The sequence below is a fragment of the Mustelus asterias genome, chromosome 4 (genome assembly GCF_964213995.1).
Source record: "Mustelus asterias chromosome 4, sMusAst1.hap1.1, whole genome shotgun sequence".
Taxonomy (NCBI): domain Eukaryota; kingdom Metazoa; phylum Chordata; class Chondrichthyes; order Carcharhiniformes; family Triakidae; genus Mustelus; species Mustelus asterias.
The window spans coordinates 78,639,133-78,654,539 of NC_135804.1; the positions used below are offsets into that span (position 1 = coordinate 78,639,133).

Consider the following 15,407-nt stretch of genomic DNA (forward strand, 5'->3'; position numbering starts at 1 on the left):
AAACCCAATAATTGACAGACTTTATTGGACAACCGAGATGAGAATACAAGTAAGTCCTCTATCACCAGCATTAGGGGCTAGAGCCCCACCAGTCAAGGTTGTTCCTAAATTCACCTGACAAAAGAATTAAGCCTTTCTCCTGATATCTCTCTTGAAATAAACTGACTTGTACTGTTCCTTTGACTGTAACATAGCGATTCAGATGACAAATGGTTTTGGGATAAAAACTACTTGAGTTGGGGTGTACCATGGTGAATCAATGGCTGCTTTCAAAGCTGGTGAATCATTTCACAATTATTACCTGCATTACACACGCACTAAGGCTTAAATTTTCCCATCCCACTTGCTGCGCATCATGGGTAGGATGGATAATGTGGCGAACCAGCAAAAGGTCTGTTGATTTTTGTGGAAATGTCCAGTCACAATGCAGATGGAAGCGGAAAATCTAATGATGTTCTGTTTTGTTTATAGCTCCCACATTATAATTCCCAATATCATGCATAAAATCTCTTTGCTTTTTCACATTGGATGCTAAGTATCCCATAATGGCAAATGACTATACCAAATCATTCAGCAGTCATAGTATTCTAGCCCATCTGTCACTGTTCACAGAATGAATGGATGACCTATGAGGAGCAGTGTGAGAATTTGCTTTTTAATACACTTAGTCAATGATGAAAGAGAAATTATTTTGAATACATTAAAGTTCTTTAAGGATGTAAGAAGCAAGGTGGTTAAAGGAGAACCGATAGGTGTGTTGTATTTGGATTTCCAAAGTGTATTCATTAAGGTGCCACATAAAAAGTTACTACAGCAGAGCTCATGGTGTTGGAATAATATATTAATATCGGTTGGTTAATTAACAGGCGACTAACGGTTGGGATAACTGGGTGGTTTTCACCTTACAACTGCGATGTCACAGAGCTTACCGCTGAAACTATATTTGATGACTTGTATGAAGGGCTTATGTGTATTGTAGCCAAAATTGCTGATGATACAAAGAAAGGTAGGAAAGCCAGCTGTAAGAAGAATAAAAGGAGGATGCAAAGGGATTTAGGTAGATTAAGTGAGTGGGCAAAAAACAGGCAGATGGAGAATAATGTGTGAAAATGTGGGGTTGCAAATTATGGTGTTTGGGAACCATAGAATCCCGACGGTGCAAAAGGAGTCCATTCGAACCATCAATTCTGCACCAGTTCTCCAAAAGAGCACTCTACCGAGGCCTACACCCCCAACCTATCCTCGTAACCCTACACATTAATCATGGCCAGTCCACATAACCTGCATATCTTTGGACACTAAGGGAAGAATAGAGAGACTGCAGAGTGTTGCAGTACAAAGGGATCTGGATGGCCTCATACATGAATCACTGAAGGTTAGCACGCAGGTACAACAAAAAATAGATAAAGTCAAATTTAGGGATTTATTGCAAGGGACATGGAGCATAAAAGTAGAGAATCTGTCAATAACTGTACAGAGCATTGGTGAGACAACACCTGGAGTACTGCATACAGTTTTGATCTCCTAATTTAAGGAGGGTTATACTTGCATTGGAGATAATTCAGAAGTACCTTGTCATGTGAGGAAAGGTTGAACAGGTTGAGCCTATACTTATTGGAGTTTAGACAAATGAGAGATGATCTTATTCAAACGTGTAAGATTATTGAGTGACGCCCTGCGATGGATTGACATCCTGTGCTGGGTGTACCCCGCCTAAAGCACAGTGTCTGCCAGGAGAGACTCCGATTCCCTGCGGCCCTGAATTAGAGTAGGTGATTAGTAAAGTGAAGGAAGATTATCGAGGGTTCGACAGGGTAGATTCTGAAAGCATGTTTCCCCTCATGGGGGAATCTAGAACTAGGGGACACAGTTTTAAAACAAGGGATGTCCCATCTAAGACCTGTACAAGACAACAATACATTCCAGAGGATCAGTTCTCTCGCCTGAAGGATATTAATTAACCTGTTTAGTAAATTGCATAATTGCTTCTGTTGAATTCTACTGATGACCTGGTCACAATGAGTTTCTACAAATGATCTGTGTATCACCAACATTCACCAGTACTACCACTCTAACGTGCCAAGGCAGGACAATTTAGATTCTGACCTCATGTCCCCTATTTTATAGGCTGTATTGCTGCCCACATAACAATGAACCACAAGTTACTCAGCAACCTATTTCTTTCTATCAGATTGACAAAGGGCCAGTGTTTGTCAATTGATTTTGACCAGTGCAGTAGTTAAACATTTCATCAGAAGGATAGGGACAGGAGTGCTCATGTGTAGCCCTTTGAACAGCAACGTGTCATATGAAACTGTAATGTTCTGGGTTGTGTTTAGTGGCGAATATTAGCTGGAAATTATTTATATATTGTCAGCTTGAGTGATAGCCAGATGCTATTCAGTGTTTGGAATCCAGCAAAGTAAAACCTGAAGAGATGAAGGAAATGAATGAAGGATATTTTTTAAGCAGAACACAATCTTTTTGGGGGGTCGGAAATGTTTGAACCCATCTATCTGTTCCACCGAGCGAGAGCAACTATCTGAAATTCAGACTCAGAGCATCCAGTTTTCCAACTATTGAGTGGGTGAGCACCTTTTGTGATTCATACTTACAATCTGGAAAATAGAAAAGCAAATTCTCCCCAGTAACAAGTGATCTTCTAGGGTTTTGATTGTCATTGGATAGTATTCAGGAATCTACCCAATGACTTGTTGAAAAGCTGTTAATTTATCTGTGACTTATTGTGACTGTATTCCCAGTGCGAATGCAACACGGAAGCACTCACTTTGGACTGAGATGTTCACAGTGGGAGAACTTCACTGATCAACTCTCTCTTCTCGCCAGGGAGCCACAATCAAGACATTGAAACACAGCGCGGTGGTCAAAATTCAGGGTGAATTATATTCAACAGGTTTGAAGAGAATTCCAGCACAACTTTAAAGATTGTAGTCGCGCGTGTTTCACTCTATCAGGTTTCCCTTTCCTTGCAAGCTCTGGCTGTGTTCAAAATTCAAAAGTTGCTAAAAAGCAAGTTTTATATTCAGGATTCAGGACGGCAAGCCAAAATGAAACTTACAAACAGTGCAGGAAATGACGAGCCGCGTGTTTGTCAGGTTGGGGAGTGGAGACGATACAGAAACAGGTTGTAGAGATAGATAAAGCTCAATCTAAATGTTGTTAGTGAATAGAGGAGCTCAGCAACTCTCTCCGTTTTCGGTGGTTGCGATGTGGGCAGATCAGCTCATGTTTTGTTACTCTGCAGAGCTGATGAAAAGTTTGGAAGAAGGAAGTACTTTGTTCGATATTATTGCATGGATGTTTAACACTTTGCCAGCTTTTTAAAAGAACACATTTGTTTTCAGCGGTTTTAAAATGGCCACTGACTTGCTTTCATGGGTGACAAAGTCACTGAATAACAGACCCTCTGCTGCCTCTGACCACACAGTCAAAAGGGCCACAGCAAATCACTGATACTGCCCATTCTTCCCAGGTCTCATCCAACTGTCCTTTTATTATGATTACAAACAACATACTTTATTCGTAAAATATCTGAAAGTGACGTTAGAAAACATTTCAAATTGTCATAGCAAGAAAGTGCAATGATACTCAGAATTTTCTCCAGAGATCAAGATGCACACTTGAGGTGCTTCAATTCAGTAATGAGAACATAACAAACATTTCAATATTTTTGTTACCATAAGAAATAGGAGCAGGAGGAGGCAGTTAGGCCCCTCAAGCCTGCTCTGCCATATTATAGGATCATGGCTAATCCAACATTCCTCATGTCCACTTTCCTGCCTTTTCCCCATAAAACTCTATCTGTCTCAGCCTTAAATACACACAATGGGCAGGATTTTCTGGCCTCACTCACCCTGAAACTGAAAAATCCCACCCATGGTCAACAGACCTTTCCATGGCCTGCCCCTCACCCGCTCTGATTCCCGTGGTGGGTAGGATGGTAAAATTCACCCTAAGGACTCTGCCCCCCACAACTCTCTGTGGCAAGGAGTTCCAAAGACTCACAACCCCCTGAGAGAAGAAATTCCTCCTCAACTCAGTCTCAAATTGTCATCCCTTTATTCTGAGACTGGGTTTTCTGCTCCTCGTCTCTTCCACGAGGGAAACATCCCTTCAGCATTTACCCTCTCAAGCCCCTTAAGAATCCAGTGTGTTTCAATGAGATTATCTCTCATTCTTCTAAATTCCAGTGAGTAGAGTCCAAACTTGTGTAACCTTTGCTCATAAGACAATCCCTCCATACCAGGGATCATCCTAGCGAACCTTCTCTGAACTACCTCCAATTAAATATCTTTCATTAAATAAAGAAACCAAAACTGCACATTGTACTCCAGGCGTGGTCTCATCAGTACCTTGTAGAGTTGCAGCAAGACTTCCTGAATCTTATACTCCAATCCCCTTGAAATAAGGGCCAACATTCCATTAGCCTCAAAACAGAAAATGCTGGAAAATCTCAGCAGGTCTGACAGCATCTGTGGAGGGAAAATAGAGCTAATGTTTTGAGTCAGGCTGACCCAGCTCTGACGAAGGGTTATCCTGACTCAAAATGTTGGTTCTATTCTCTCTTCACAGATGCTGTCAGACCTGCTGAGATTTTCCAGCATTTTCTGCTTTTGTTTTGGATTCCAGCATCTGCAGTATTTTGCCTTCCTGATGACCTGCTGCTCGTGTGTGCTAGCTTTCTGTGTTTCCTGCACCAATACCCCCAGGTTCCTTTGTGATGCAGCTTTGCACAGCTTTTCTCCATTTAAATAATATTCTGTTTTCTTCTTCCTTCCAAAATGAACAACTTCACATTTTCACACACTCTACTCAATGGACCGAATGGCCTCTTTCTGCACTGTAGGGATTCTATGGATTCTAAACACGGAGCAGAAAAGATTGAACAGGTTGTGGCTGTTTTCTAGTGAAGGTTGAGGAGGTGACCTAGGTTTCTTAGAACTTATCACAAGAAATAGGAGTAGACCATTCGGCCCCTTAAACCTGCTCTGTCATTCAATATCATGGCTGGTCTTTGACTTCAACTCATTTTTCTGTCCTATCCCTTGACTCCCCGAACATTCCAAAAGTCTATCAATCTCTATTACCCCAAACAATGTCCTCCTGATCTTTCCCTCACTATTTCCAGTGAATATCAATATTGGGTTTTATCCAACTCAAGAAGCAGGCCAAAGCTAACTGAACTAGCAAGAGAATTCTGAGAGGTGAAAGATCCAGAATTGTTACTGTCAGACAATGAGGGCATATTTTTCATCCCAGTTAGAATCATTCTGTCAAAATCCATAAAGTACCTTAGCTAGTTGTTTAATCTGTTGTTTTAAGTAGATAGGCTCCCACTTCAGTGACACAGTCTGAATATTATTGTGTTCAAGTGAAAACCTCATAATACTCAACACCATCTCTAACCTAATGTTACCATCAAGGTGGAGTGGAACACAGCTCATATTGAAGCCATTCTTCATTTCATTTGGATCAAGAGTTGACATTTCTTCTGTTTCAGAGGGCGGTGGGAAATACTGGGAGGAAGTGGCGTCGTGGTGTTATTGCTAGTCCAGTAATCCAGAGATCCAGTGTAATGTTCTGGGGACCTGGGTTCAAATCCCACTAGGGCAGATGGTAAAATTTGACTTCAATAAAAATCTGGAATTCAAAGTCTGATGATGACCATTATTGTCATAAAAACCCATCTGATTCACTAATGCCCTTTAGGGAAGGAAATCTGTCATCCTTAACTGGTCTGACCTACCTGTGACTCCAGACCTCTTGACTCCTACGTGCCCTTAGAAAGGGGCAACAAATACTGACCCAGCCAGTGAGGTCCAAAGCCACATCCCATGAACAAAAAGACATAAAGCCGCGTCCCTTTTATCAACCTGCAAATTATACATTCAGTCGTTTGACTGCTCATTTGCGTCCCAATCCTGTTTAAAGTTGCCCCTACTTTCCCTTTAATAATGCCCCAACTTTATCCCTCCCTTCCTCGAACCTATTTCCTCAACTTATCTACTTTGCGATTTCAGATACAAACACAGAGAATACCAATGCTGGAAGTACTGGCAGAACACAGCTAAATATTCAGTATAATACAGAACAAATTGACACAGAAATATAAAGTATAAATATGAGAAATTGCATACATTAAATTGAGTAAGTGTAATAATTGAAACTTCCCTCCATCACAATTCTCAGATGCACAATTCTCACTGCTGAAGTCTCGGGTGATAACCTCGGGTGGAGTCTATCAGGTCCTGGAGCATTGTCTGTCTTTTGTACCATTATTTTTCTATTACCATTTTTAAAAATTTCCATGAAGCCATAAAGTTCTTCCCTTGATTTTAAAAAAATTTTCCCTTTTAATTTTCATCCTATTTCTGGTACTTGATTCTCTCTTGTGAAGACGAATGAGTATTTAGCAAATTAGCTAAATTAGGAGTACAATATAAAGGGAAAGACTCTTAGTACTGTAGAGGATCAGAAGGACCTTGGGGTCCGGGTCCATAGGACTCTAAAATCGGCCCCGCAGGTGGAGGAGGTGGTTAAGAAGGCGTATGGTGTGCTGGCCTTTATCAATCGAGGGATTGAATTTAGGAGTCCGGGGATAATGATGCAGCTATATAAGACCCTCGTCAGACCCCACTTGGAGTACTGTGCTCAGTTCTGGTCGCCTCACTATAGGAAGGATATGGGAAAGATTGAAAGGGTGCAGAGGAGATTTACAAGGATGTTGCCTGGATTGAGTGGCATGCCTTATGAGGATAGGCTGAGGGAGCTCGGACTTTTCTCCTTGGAGAGACGAAGGATGAGAGGAGACCTAATAGAGGTGTATAAGGTGTTGAGAGGCATAGATCAGGTGGACTCTCAGAGGCTTTTTCCCAGGGTGGAAATGTCTGCTACGAGAGGACACAGGTTTAAGGTGCTGGGGGGTAGGTATAGGGGAGATGTTAGGGGTAAGTTTTTCACACAGAGGGTGGTGGGCGAGTGGAATCGGCTGCCGTCAGTGGTGGTGGAGGCGAACTCAATAGGGTCTTTTAAGAGACTCCTGGATGTGTACATGGAGCTTAATAGGATGGAGGGTTATAGGTAGGTCTAGAAGGTAGGGATGTGTTCGGCACAACTTGTGGGGCCGAAGGGCCTGTTTGTGCTGTAGTTTTTTTATGTTTCTCTATTAGCCAGTTCCTGATTTCAATTGTAATTTGATTAATGGGCAATGAATGTAGCAAATCCATGAAGATCATGGGGGGATGAAGCATGAGATGCCATTTTCATGAGACTAATCGCGCATATCAGGAACAACTTGTGACAATTTGCAATGGAATAGCTACCCCGCCACAGGATACTGGCCAATTTGCACATTAATTATGGTGACTATTATTCAGCCAAACATTTGTACAGCAAAATCTGCCCCCACATTTTCCATTTCCACTCAGCTTACCCTCTCTGTGATCCACTTCCAGTGCTACTCTCCTGAACTATTGAAGGGGAAATACAAGAGTTTTCACATCCTATTCCTTCCCTCACACTCTGAATTAGTGAAGGTGGAAAAAGCTCAATTAGGAATTTTGGAGTTTACTCCTGTTCACAGCCTGATTAAAGATGATTCCTCACACCAGTCTTATCCTTTATCTGATGGTAAATAAAGTGCTGCCACTCACACTCTCTACTTTCCTCCCAAAGAAGAAAACCCAACACAACCGACGGTTTTTGTGGAGGAAGCTCTGGAATCAGTGAACACTCACACAGGGAAAGCAGCGAGAGAAAGAGAAGCAGGATGGGAGGAGCCAGCTCCAGGTTGGTCAAGAAACTCTTCATATTGTGTCTCTTCAGTTTCTTTAGGTACATTACAACTTGTCATTGCAAAGCATTGCCATTGCTCAATGTCAGCACTTTAATGAGAATGTCGTGAGCAATTCTACAGGTCATGTACCTCCATTAACCTCTCCTCTTCTTCAGCCCTTCAGCAGAGGAAATGAAGCCTCAAGAACCAGGGCCCTTAGTTTGGACTTCAACCGACCCTCACTGCACAAGTCCTATCAATGCATCTGAGCCTCACAAACAGTAAGTGAGAGACACCATTGGGGAGGCCTCAGTCAGACTGAGGGCAGCTGAGGTGATTCACAGAGTGGTGAAGAGGAATTTGGGCTGAGAGATGAGTCTGTAGTTGCTGCTGCCTGGAGAAACAGGAGATGATTGCCCCCAGCTGGGGCACCTCAGGATCAAAATTGAAAGGGTCCATAATTTATAAGGGGCAAGGTTACTTTCACGCAATGACAACTTAACTGTTCATTCATCCAATAGCTCACTCTGGGATTTTGCTGATCATAAATTAGCTGTCTTAAAAAGCTACGTGACAATTGTGCTTGTTTTTCAAAAGGATTTAATGAGATGTGTAAGGAGGCTCTGATGATGTGACAATGTGTTGTAAATAGGAGTTATTTTCAATTGGTGTAAATCATGTAAAATGTTTCCTTTCAGAGGTCAAAGCGCTGAAGCTTCAAACACTTCATTGTTCAGTGAGGATGAACTGAAGAATCTGAAATCTGATTATGAATCGGGTGGGGTGGAAAAGGTAACACCGCTGATACAGAAAAAAATTAATGACCTGGAGAGCATAAAGCTGAACATCGCAGTGACAGGAGAAGCAGGCACAGGGAAATCCAGCTTCATCAATGCGATGAGAGGACTTCGAAGCAGTGATGAGGACGGTGCTGAGGTTGATGTCATAGAAACCACAATGGAGCCAACTGAATACAAGCATCCCTGTTTCCCAAATGTTATTTTATGGGATCTGCCAGGAATTGGAACAACGGAATTCCCAGTGAATAAATACCTAAATCAAGTGAAATTTAAAAAATACGATTTCTTCATCATTATCTCAGGGTGTCGATTCACAGAATATAATGTAAAACTTGCTCGAGAGATTAAACGGCTGGGGAAGAATTTCTACTTTGTTCGACCTAAAATTGATATTGACCTTGAATCAATGAAAAAGGAAAGGAGGGAATTTAATGAAAAGAAAGAACTGGAAAAGATCAGGAGTTGCTGTGTCAGGAAATTGAAAGAGACAGGGATCCCATCACCCCGTGTTTTCCTGATTTCAAACTTTGACCTGCATCTGTATGATTTTCAACTGTTAAATGAAGTTCTTGAAGGTGATCTTCCCAGTATAAAGAGAAGTGTGTACATACTGGCCCTTCTCAACCTAACCTTGGAAATTGTGGAGAAGAAAAAGAAAGAGCTAAAGAAGCGAGTTTGGATGTTGGCATCACTTTCTGGAATATTGGGAGCAGTGCCAGTTCCTGGAGTCTCCCTTGGTTGTGATATTGGGATCCTGATTGGAGGAATAATACATTTCCGTAAATGTATGGGTCTGGATGATGCCTCCCTTCAAAGACTGGCCAACATGGCAGGGAAACCTGTGGAAGAACTGAAAGCTGTGGTGAAAACTCCCCTGGTGGGTGAAATAACTCCAGATATAATAAACAGATTAGCATGGGGATCCGCTGCTGTCGTCATATCTGGTCTTGAGCTTGCACTTGACATCATCCCAGTTGTAGGATCCATCTTTGGAGCAGGATCATCATTTCTTATGACCTACAAGTTGCTGTGTGGAGCACTGGATGATCTCACAGAGAATGCACGGAGAGTGGTGAAAGCTGCATTTGGGACGGGTGAAAATGATCCAGAGCAAACATCAATTCAATGAATCAGTGCTGTAGCTGATATATTAAAGGGGTCTAACACTGGACATTGCAAACTCTTCTTCCATATTCCCTTTTACTGACCCATTTTAACAAATTATTTCCATGCTACAGTGTTCAGTGAAAGATTTTGTCTGGGTGTTATCTAAGGAGAGAAACCAAAAGCTGTGGGGACAAATTTTCCCGTTCCACCTGCGACAGGAATCGTAGCGGGTAAGGGGCGGACCATGGAAAGGTCCGTTGACCGCGGGTGGGATTTTCTGGTTTTGGGGCAAGCGCGGCCGGAAAATCCCGCCCGTAAATTTTAAAGGAATCCACCCAACATCAGAAACTCACTACATCCATACAATTCCCTTCATTAAACACAATAACCCGGAAATTTGCCCTGTTCCAAGAATTATAGAATCAGACAGCACAGGAGTGGCCATTCAGCCCATTGTGCCTGTGTTAGAAATGCCTGTGTTCTTCATTGATAGTGATGGATTCAGTCCCAATGTCCAGCCCCTTCTCTGCAATGTTCCTGATTGATTCATAACAGCATCATTACTGAATTGGATGATCCTGGGTCTAGAGTGGAGTCAAAAGCACTGGGATTATATATTTTTGTTCACCTTTTGATAATTTATTTGGTCATTTTTTCCAGCCTCGTTTATTGCCAAATTCTGTACCCAACAGTGATGAGGTTAACAATGCAGTCTTTCTTCCGGCACACACTGAACACAATATAGAGATTATTAAGAGGAAGCCAATTTTCCAATGTTATTAAACCATTATCCACTTTCACTGAACATCTCTCTCAGTCCTGGTTTTAGAACCATTGCTGCAGCAAACAGTGTCTGTCTGAAAAGGGATAAATTCTCGACAAGTCCAATGATCTTGTTCTGTCCGAGAAGCAGCAGATTCCGAGAATGGGACAGTAAAGAAGAGGGGCCAGCATCAGACTGTAGTCAGCAGTGAGAACATAGATTCCCTGTCATAGAGACACCACCCAGCATATAGAATCATCCTTACCATCCCTCACACAGACAATCCCTCACACAGACTGTCCCTTACAAAAACCGTCCCTCACACAATGTCCCTCACACACATCCCTCACACACAACATCCCTCACACTGACCGTCCTTCATGCAGACTGTCCATCATCCTAACCTGGTGAAGAGCTGAGAACCATGAACAGGAAAACCTCTGGGAATGGGAATGAGAGGAAATATGTTAATTATGAACATTCCTTTTATGAAGTATTTTGAGTATTGCTGAGAAAAGCAATGATTTTCACTAAAAACTACAGATGTTGGAAATCTGAAAAACAGAAATGTTGAATGAACTCAGCAGGCCTGGCAGCATCTGTGGAGAGGGAAACGCAGTTAACATTTCGAGTCCAATATCACTCTTCATTGCTTCCAGCATACCTGAGAAATGGGTTTGCTAGTCAGGCAAAAATTCCAGTCAATGGGAGATCCTTTTACCAATGGAAGACAGCACAATACTTGTAACATGAATGAATATGTGAGTGCTCCTAAAGTAAAGAACATTATTCTTTTACTTCAAACCTTCAACTGTACATTCAAACAAAAATTAAAATATAAAATCATGTAATATACATGTATGGGAGAACTTTCTAATTTCTTCCGGTTGGTAAAGTGACAACGAGTATTAGGGGAACATCAGCAATTCTGGTTAGTAGAGAATTCGGCTTGGTAAAATGCCGGATAAACACAAAATTTACTGTACTCTTTGACAGCAAACAAAATTGGTGCTTGATCTTCAGTGACTGATTGCAGAGGAGCAGATCTTAGAGATGGTGGACTGAGATTCATGAGCAGGGTGGGGGGGCGGATGGTGTGAGGGGGGGGGGTTGTACCACAGTAATAATCAATAACCTCCAGCCAATGCTGAACAACATTACATATTCACTTCAACTCCATTGAGGAACAATGCCCTATGAGGCTCTGATTAGTCATAAACTCTTTGATTGAGGTTTGTGTCTCTATCCTCCAAAGCAGCCGCTACCTTTCAGACATGCAATGATGCCATCACTGACACCCATCGTTATGTGGACAACACATTGATCAAGAGAGTGAGTGAAACTCACTGTCAGAATGATGGCCGACACAATAGTTCCAGCTGGCTGGAAAGAGGAAGAGGAAAGTGATCTGAAATAGCAGCAGAAAGAGCAGTTACTGCGGGAGGAGAAGTGTGGGAGTGTGTTACACCAACTCACTGGAACCTCATATGCTGCAATGTCACCGATATCAACAATGGATTGATGTTACTGATGTGAAATATTGTCTTCTTGATCTCTATTGCAGTTGTCTTGGTTCAACTGAATTTCATTGACATTGATCCATTTGTATCATTTCTTGTTCATTGATGAGAATGGCCAGAATTCCCTGATCTCGTTCGCCCCTCCCCCACAGCCAACGAGAACGGAGAATTTGGTGCTCAGCCAAAACTCCATTCACTGCAGCGGGCCTGGAGAATCACAGCCGTGGATAAGGTCAGAAAATTCCAGCCAATAACTGGCAATTGTTTGACATTAATTAAAGACATTCTGCTGTATTAATTGCGAACTTATGCTTGTCGGTAATTTTCAGGACTGATGGTAATCTAATCAAGTGAAAGTAATGAACAATTTAATTGTAACATTCTAAACATGGACATGATTTGTTTTTGCTCAGGTGAACTGTATTGTAAGCCACTGCTTTAGAAAACAGGTGTGTGGAAAATTCTGTATTAAATGAGATTCCACAATATTAGTGTTGACAATACTGTACTAACTCATGCCACACACCATGTACTGATGCAATAAATGCTGAACATTTCATCTTGAGGATTGTACTGGATATTGTTTTTCACTAGCTGCATTGAAGCAAGATTAGAAAACCATAAAAACATAGAATCCCCACAGTGCAGAAGGAGGACTTTTGGCCCATTGAGTCTGCATCGACTCTGCGAAAGATTATCCCACACTTTGCGCATTTACCATGGCTACCATTAATCCACCTAAATTACACCTCTTTGAACACTAAGGAGCAATTTAGCATGGCCAATCCACCTGACCCGCACATCTTTGGACTGTGGGAGGAAACCGGAACTCCGAGATGAAACCCACGCAAACACGGGGAGAACATGCAAACTCCACACCCAAGGCCGGAATTGATCCCGGGTCCCTGGCGGTGTGAGGCAGCAGTGCTAACCACTGTGTCACCGGACCATGGAAAATGCTGGACGAATTGAACATGAAGGTTCATGAGAAGGTGACTTGGACATGTTTGTTTGAGGAAAGTGTGTAACTTCAAGCTCTGGACTGGGAATGTACTTGTGGTGGGGGAAGGGGCTGTAAAATGGAATTGGATGACGTTAAGTTTGGTCATTGATGTCACATCTGAACAACAATCTGTGTGCAATGGACAGCAAGTTAGATGTTAACTTTGTTCACCATTCGAGAAGGTCCAATGAAAAACCAAATAACATTCTTCAAAATTTAATTGCAAGTATTTTATGCACAATGGCTAATAATCCTGCTGTTAGTATCTCACCTCCTGATTCCCCAAAGCCTGTCCACCATCTACAAGGCATATGTGTGATGGAATATTCTCCACTTGCCTGGCTGAGTGCAGCTCAAATAACAATCAGGAAGCTCAACACCATCTGGGATAAAGCAGCCCTGTTTGATTGCTTCCCCTTCCACTTGGAAGGCCGCAAGATATAAATGCCAGGGAGGCTCTCATAATGAGAGCTTCTCCTGAATTCCAGCACATCAGCAACCGAGTGAACCAAAGCTCCACATTCCGCACTCACTGCAGCCAATCACTTTTTCTGGAAACTCCACCAGATCCTGTCACATACGGGATTGGGGCGGGGTGGGGGAGGGAGGGGGGGTTCTGCAGAGCCCCGAGCGCTTTCTCTTTTGTCACAGCTCTAGAGCTTCATCATCAGCCTGGGGATCACATTGGTCAAGTCTCCCACAATCCTCTGAGGGTCAGAGGGCAGACTGCTGCTCTGACATTCGTACAGTGCTTAAACCGGGTGATGACCCTAATTCTGTAACTCGCCTCATACCCTCTGAGGTGACAGTATTTGAGCTGGTGGAGAGTGTCGAGTAAGAGTGGGATGGTGCACCCTCTGAGAACCGCCCTCCATCTCTTCCTCCTCCTCAGAGTTGGGATATGACCCCGGAGATAATAGCTGCCTGTCACTGCACTGACCATTCCGATGTGAGCCCACAGAGCCTGCAGCTTAGGCACCTGTTTGTTACTGTCACTTGTAATTTCCAATTGATCCCCACTTGGTTCATTATTGGAGGGACTCATCTTCCTCCGTGGGGTGCTCCAGCCTCACCATCGGTGATGGAGCGGTCTCCCTGGTAGCCAGCCAACTGCAGCATCTCTTCCTCCATGGTTATTAGAATGACAATCAGGGGGCACTGCCACCGATCTGTACCCTCTCCCTGACATTCTGGGCCCTCTTCTGTGGAAATGCATGAGAATGGGTTCATTATTCAGACTATAGAAATCACAATGTTATCACCTTGCCCGCTTGCTTCAGCTTCTAGGGTCAGTGTCGTTCTGCCACTCAGCAGCAGCCTTTCCACAGGCCGACTGTGCCATGCTGAAAACACTTTTCCCCTCAGAGCCAATCTAGATCGAGAGGGCACACTATCAAAATAAGATGGAAGTGAGGAGGACTGTCTCAGAGTTAAGAGTTAAGGCCACGTTAGATCAGCCATAATCTTTTTTGTCATGACTCATTTGGGGAGTTATTGTGTTGTGGCATGGTCCTCATAGATCATAGAAACCCTACAGTACATTCGGCCCATCGTGTCCGCACCGACCACAATCCCACCCAGACCCTCCTCCCATATCCCTACATATTTTACCCACTAATCCCTCTAACCTACGCATGTCAGGACACTAAGGGGCAATTTTAGCATGGCAAATCAACCTAACCCGCACATCTTTGGACCGTGGGAGGAAACCGGAGCACCCAGAGGAAACCCACGCAGGCACGAGGAGAATGTGCAAACTCCACACAGACAGTGACACAAGCCAGGAATCGAACCCAGATCCCTGGAGCTGTGAAGCAGCAGTGCTAACCACTGTGCTACCGTGCCGCCCAGTCCTTTTAGGTCCTTTTCGGAGGATTGTCATGTGATTGGTCCTTTTAGGAGGATGGTCATGTGATCACTCTGTGACATTATCAGGGTCTCCGCAGATTTCCAGCAGTTGGGATTTGAACGCTATAATGTGAACATCTATTAAATGAACCTGTCTGCTGCTTCACATAGAGTCATAGAGGTTTCCAGCATGAAAACAGGTCCTTTGGCCCAACTTGTCCATGTCACCCAGTTTTTAACCACTAAGTTAGTCCCAATCGCCCACATTCGGCCCATGTCCTTCCATACCCATCTTGGTCATGTAACTGACAAATGCTTTTTAATGGCATAATTGTACCCGCCTCTACTACTGCTTCTGGCAGCTCATTCCAGACACTCACATACAAGTGTACAAAGTTTATTTCAGAGTTTCAGACTTGGGTGGAGGGTGACAGGGTTGCCTCATCAATACCAGTTAAGGTGCTGTTTCCATGCACCTTCTGTGTGAAAGAATTGCTCCTCTGGACCCTTTTGTATTTCTTCCCTCTCACCTTAAACCTATCTATACCTTCTAGTTTTAGACTCCCCTACC

General features: G+C 43.1%; 1 protein-coding gene across 6 annotated transcripts; it reads left to right on the plus strand.

Annotated features, from left to right (window-relative positions):
* Positions 1-2,738: 2,738 nt before the first annotated feature.
* LOC144492800 (interferon-inducible GTPase 5-like) lies at positions 2,739-12,549 on the plus strand. 6 transcript variants are annotated; one of them, XM_078211241.1, is made up of 4 exons: positions 2,739-2,914; positions 7,696-7,809; positions 7,972-8,076; positions 8,494-12,543. In XM_078211241.1, exons 2-4 carry the CDS (start codon positions 7,790-7,792, stop codon positions 9,722-9,724), a joined length of 1,356 nt encoding a protein of 451 aa, XP_078067367.1. In that variant the 5' UTR covers positions 2,739-2,914; positions 7,696-7,789; the 3' UTR covers positions 9,725-12,543. The 6 variants fall into 6 exon arrangements, with proteins under 6 accessions (XP_078067367.1, XP_078067368.1, XP_078067371.1 ...); XM_078211242.1 differs by having other exon boundaries at positions 7,699-7,809; XM_078211244.1 differs by having other exon boundaries at positions 2,747-2,896; positions 7,699-7,809; positions 8,494-12,549.
* The last annotated feature ends 2,858 nt before the right edge of the window (positions 12,550-15,407 follow it).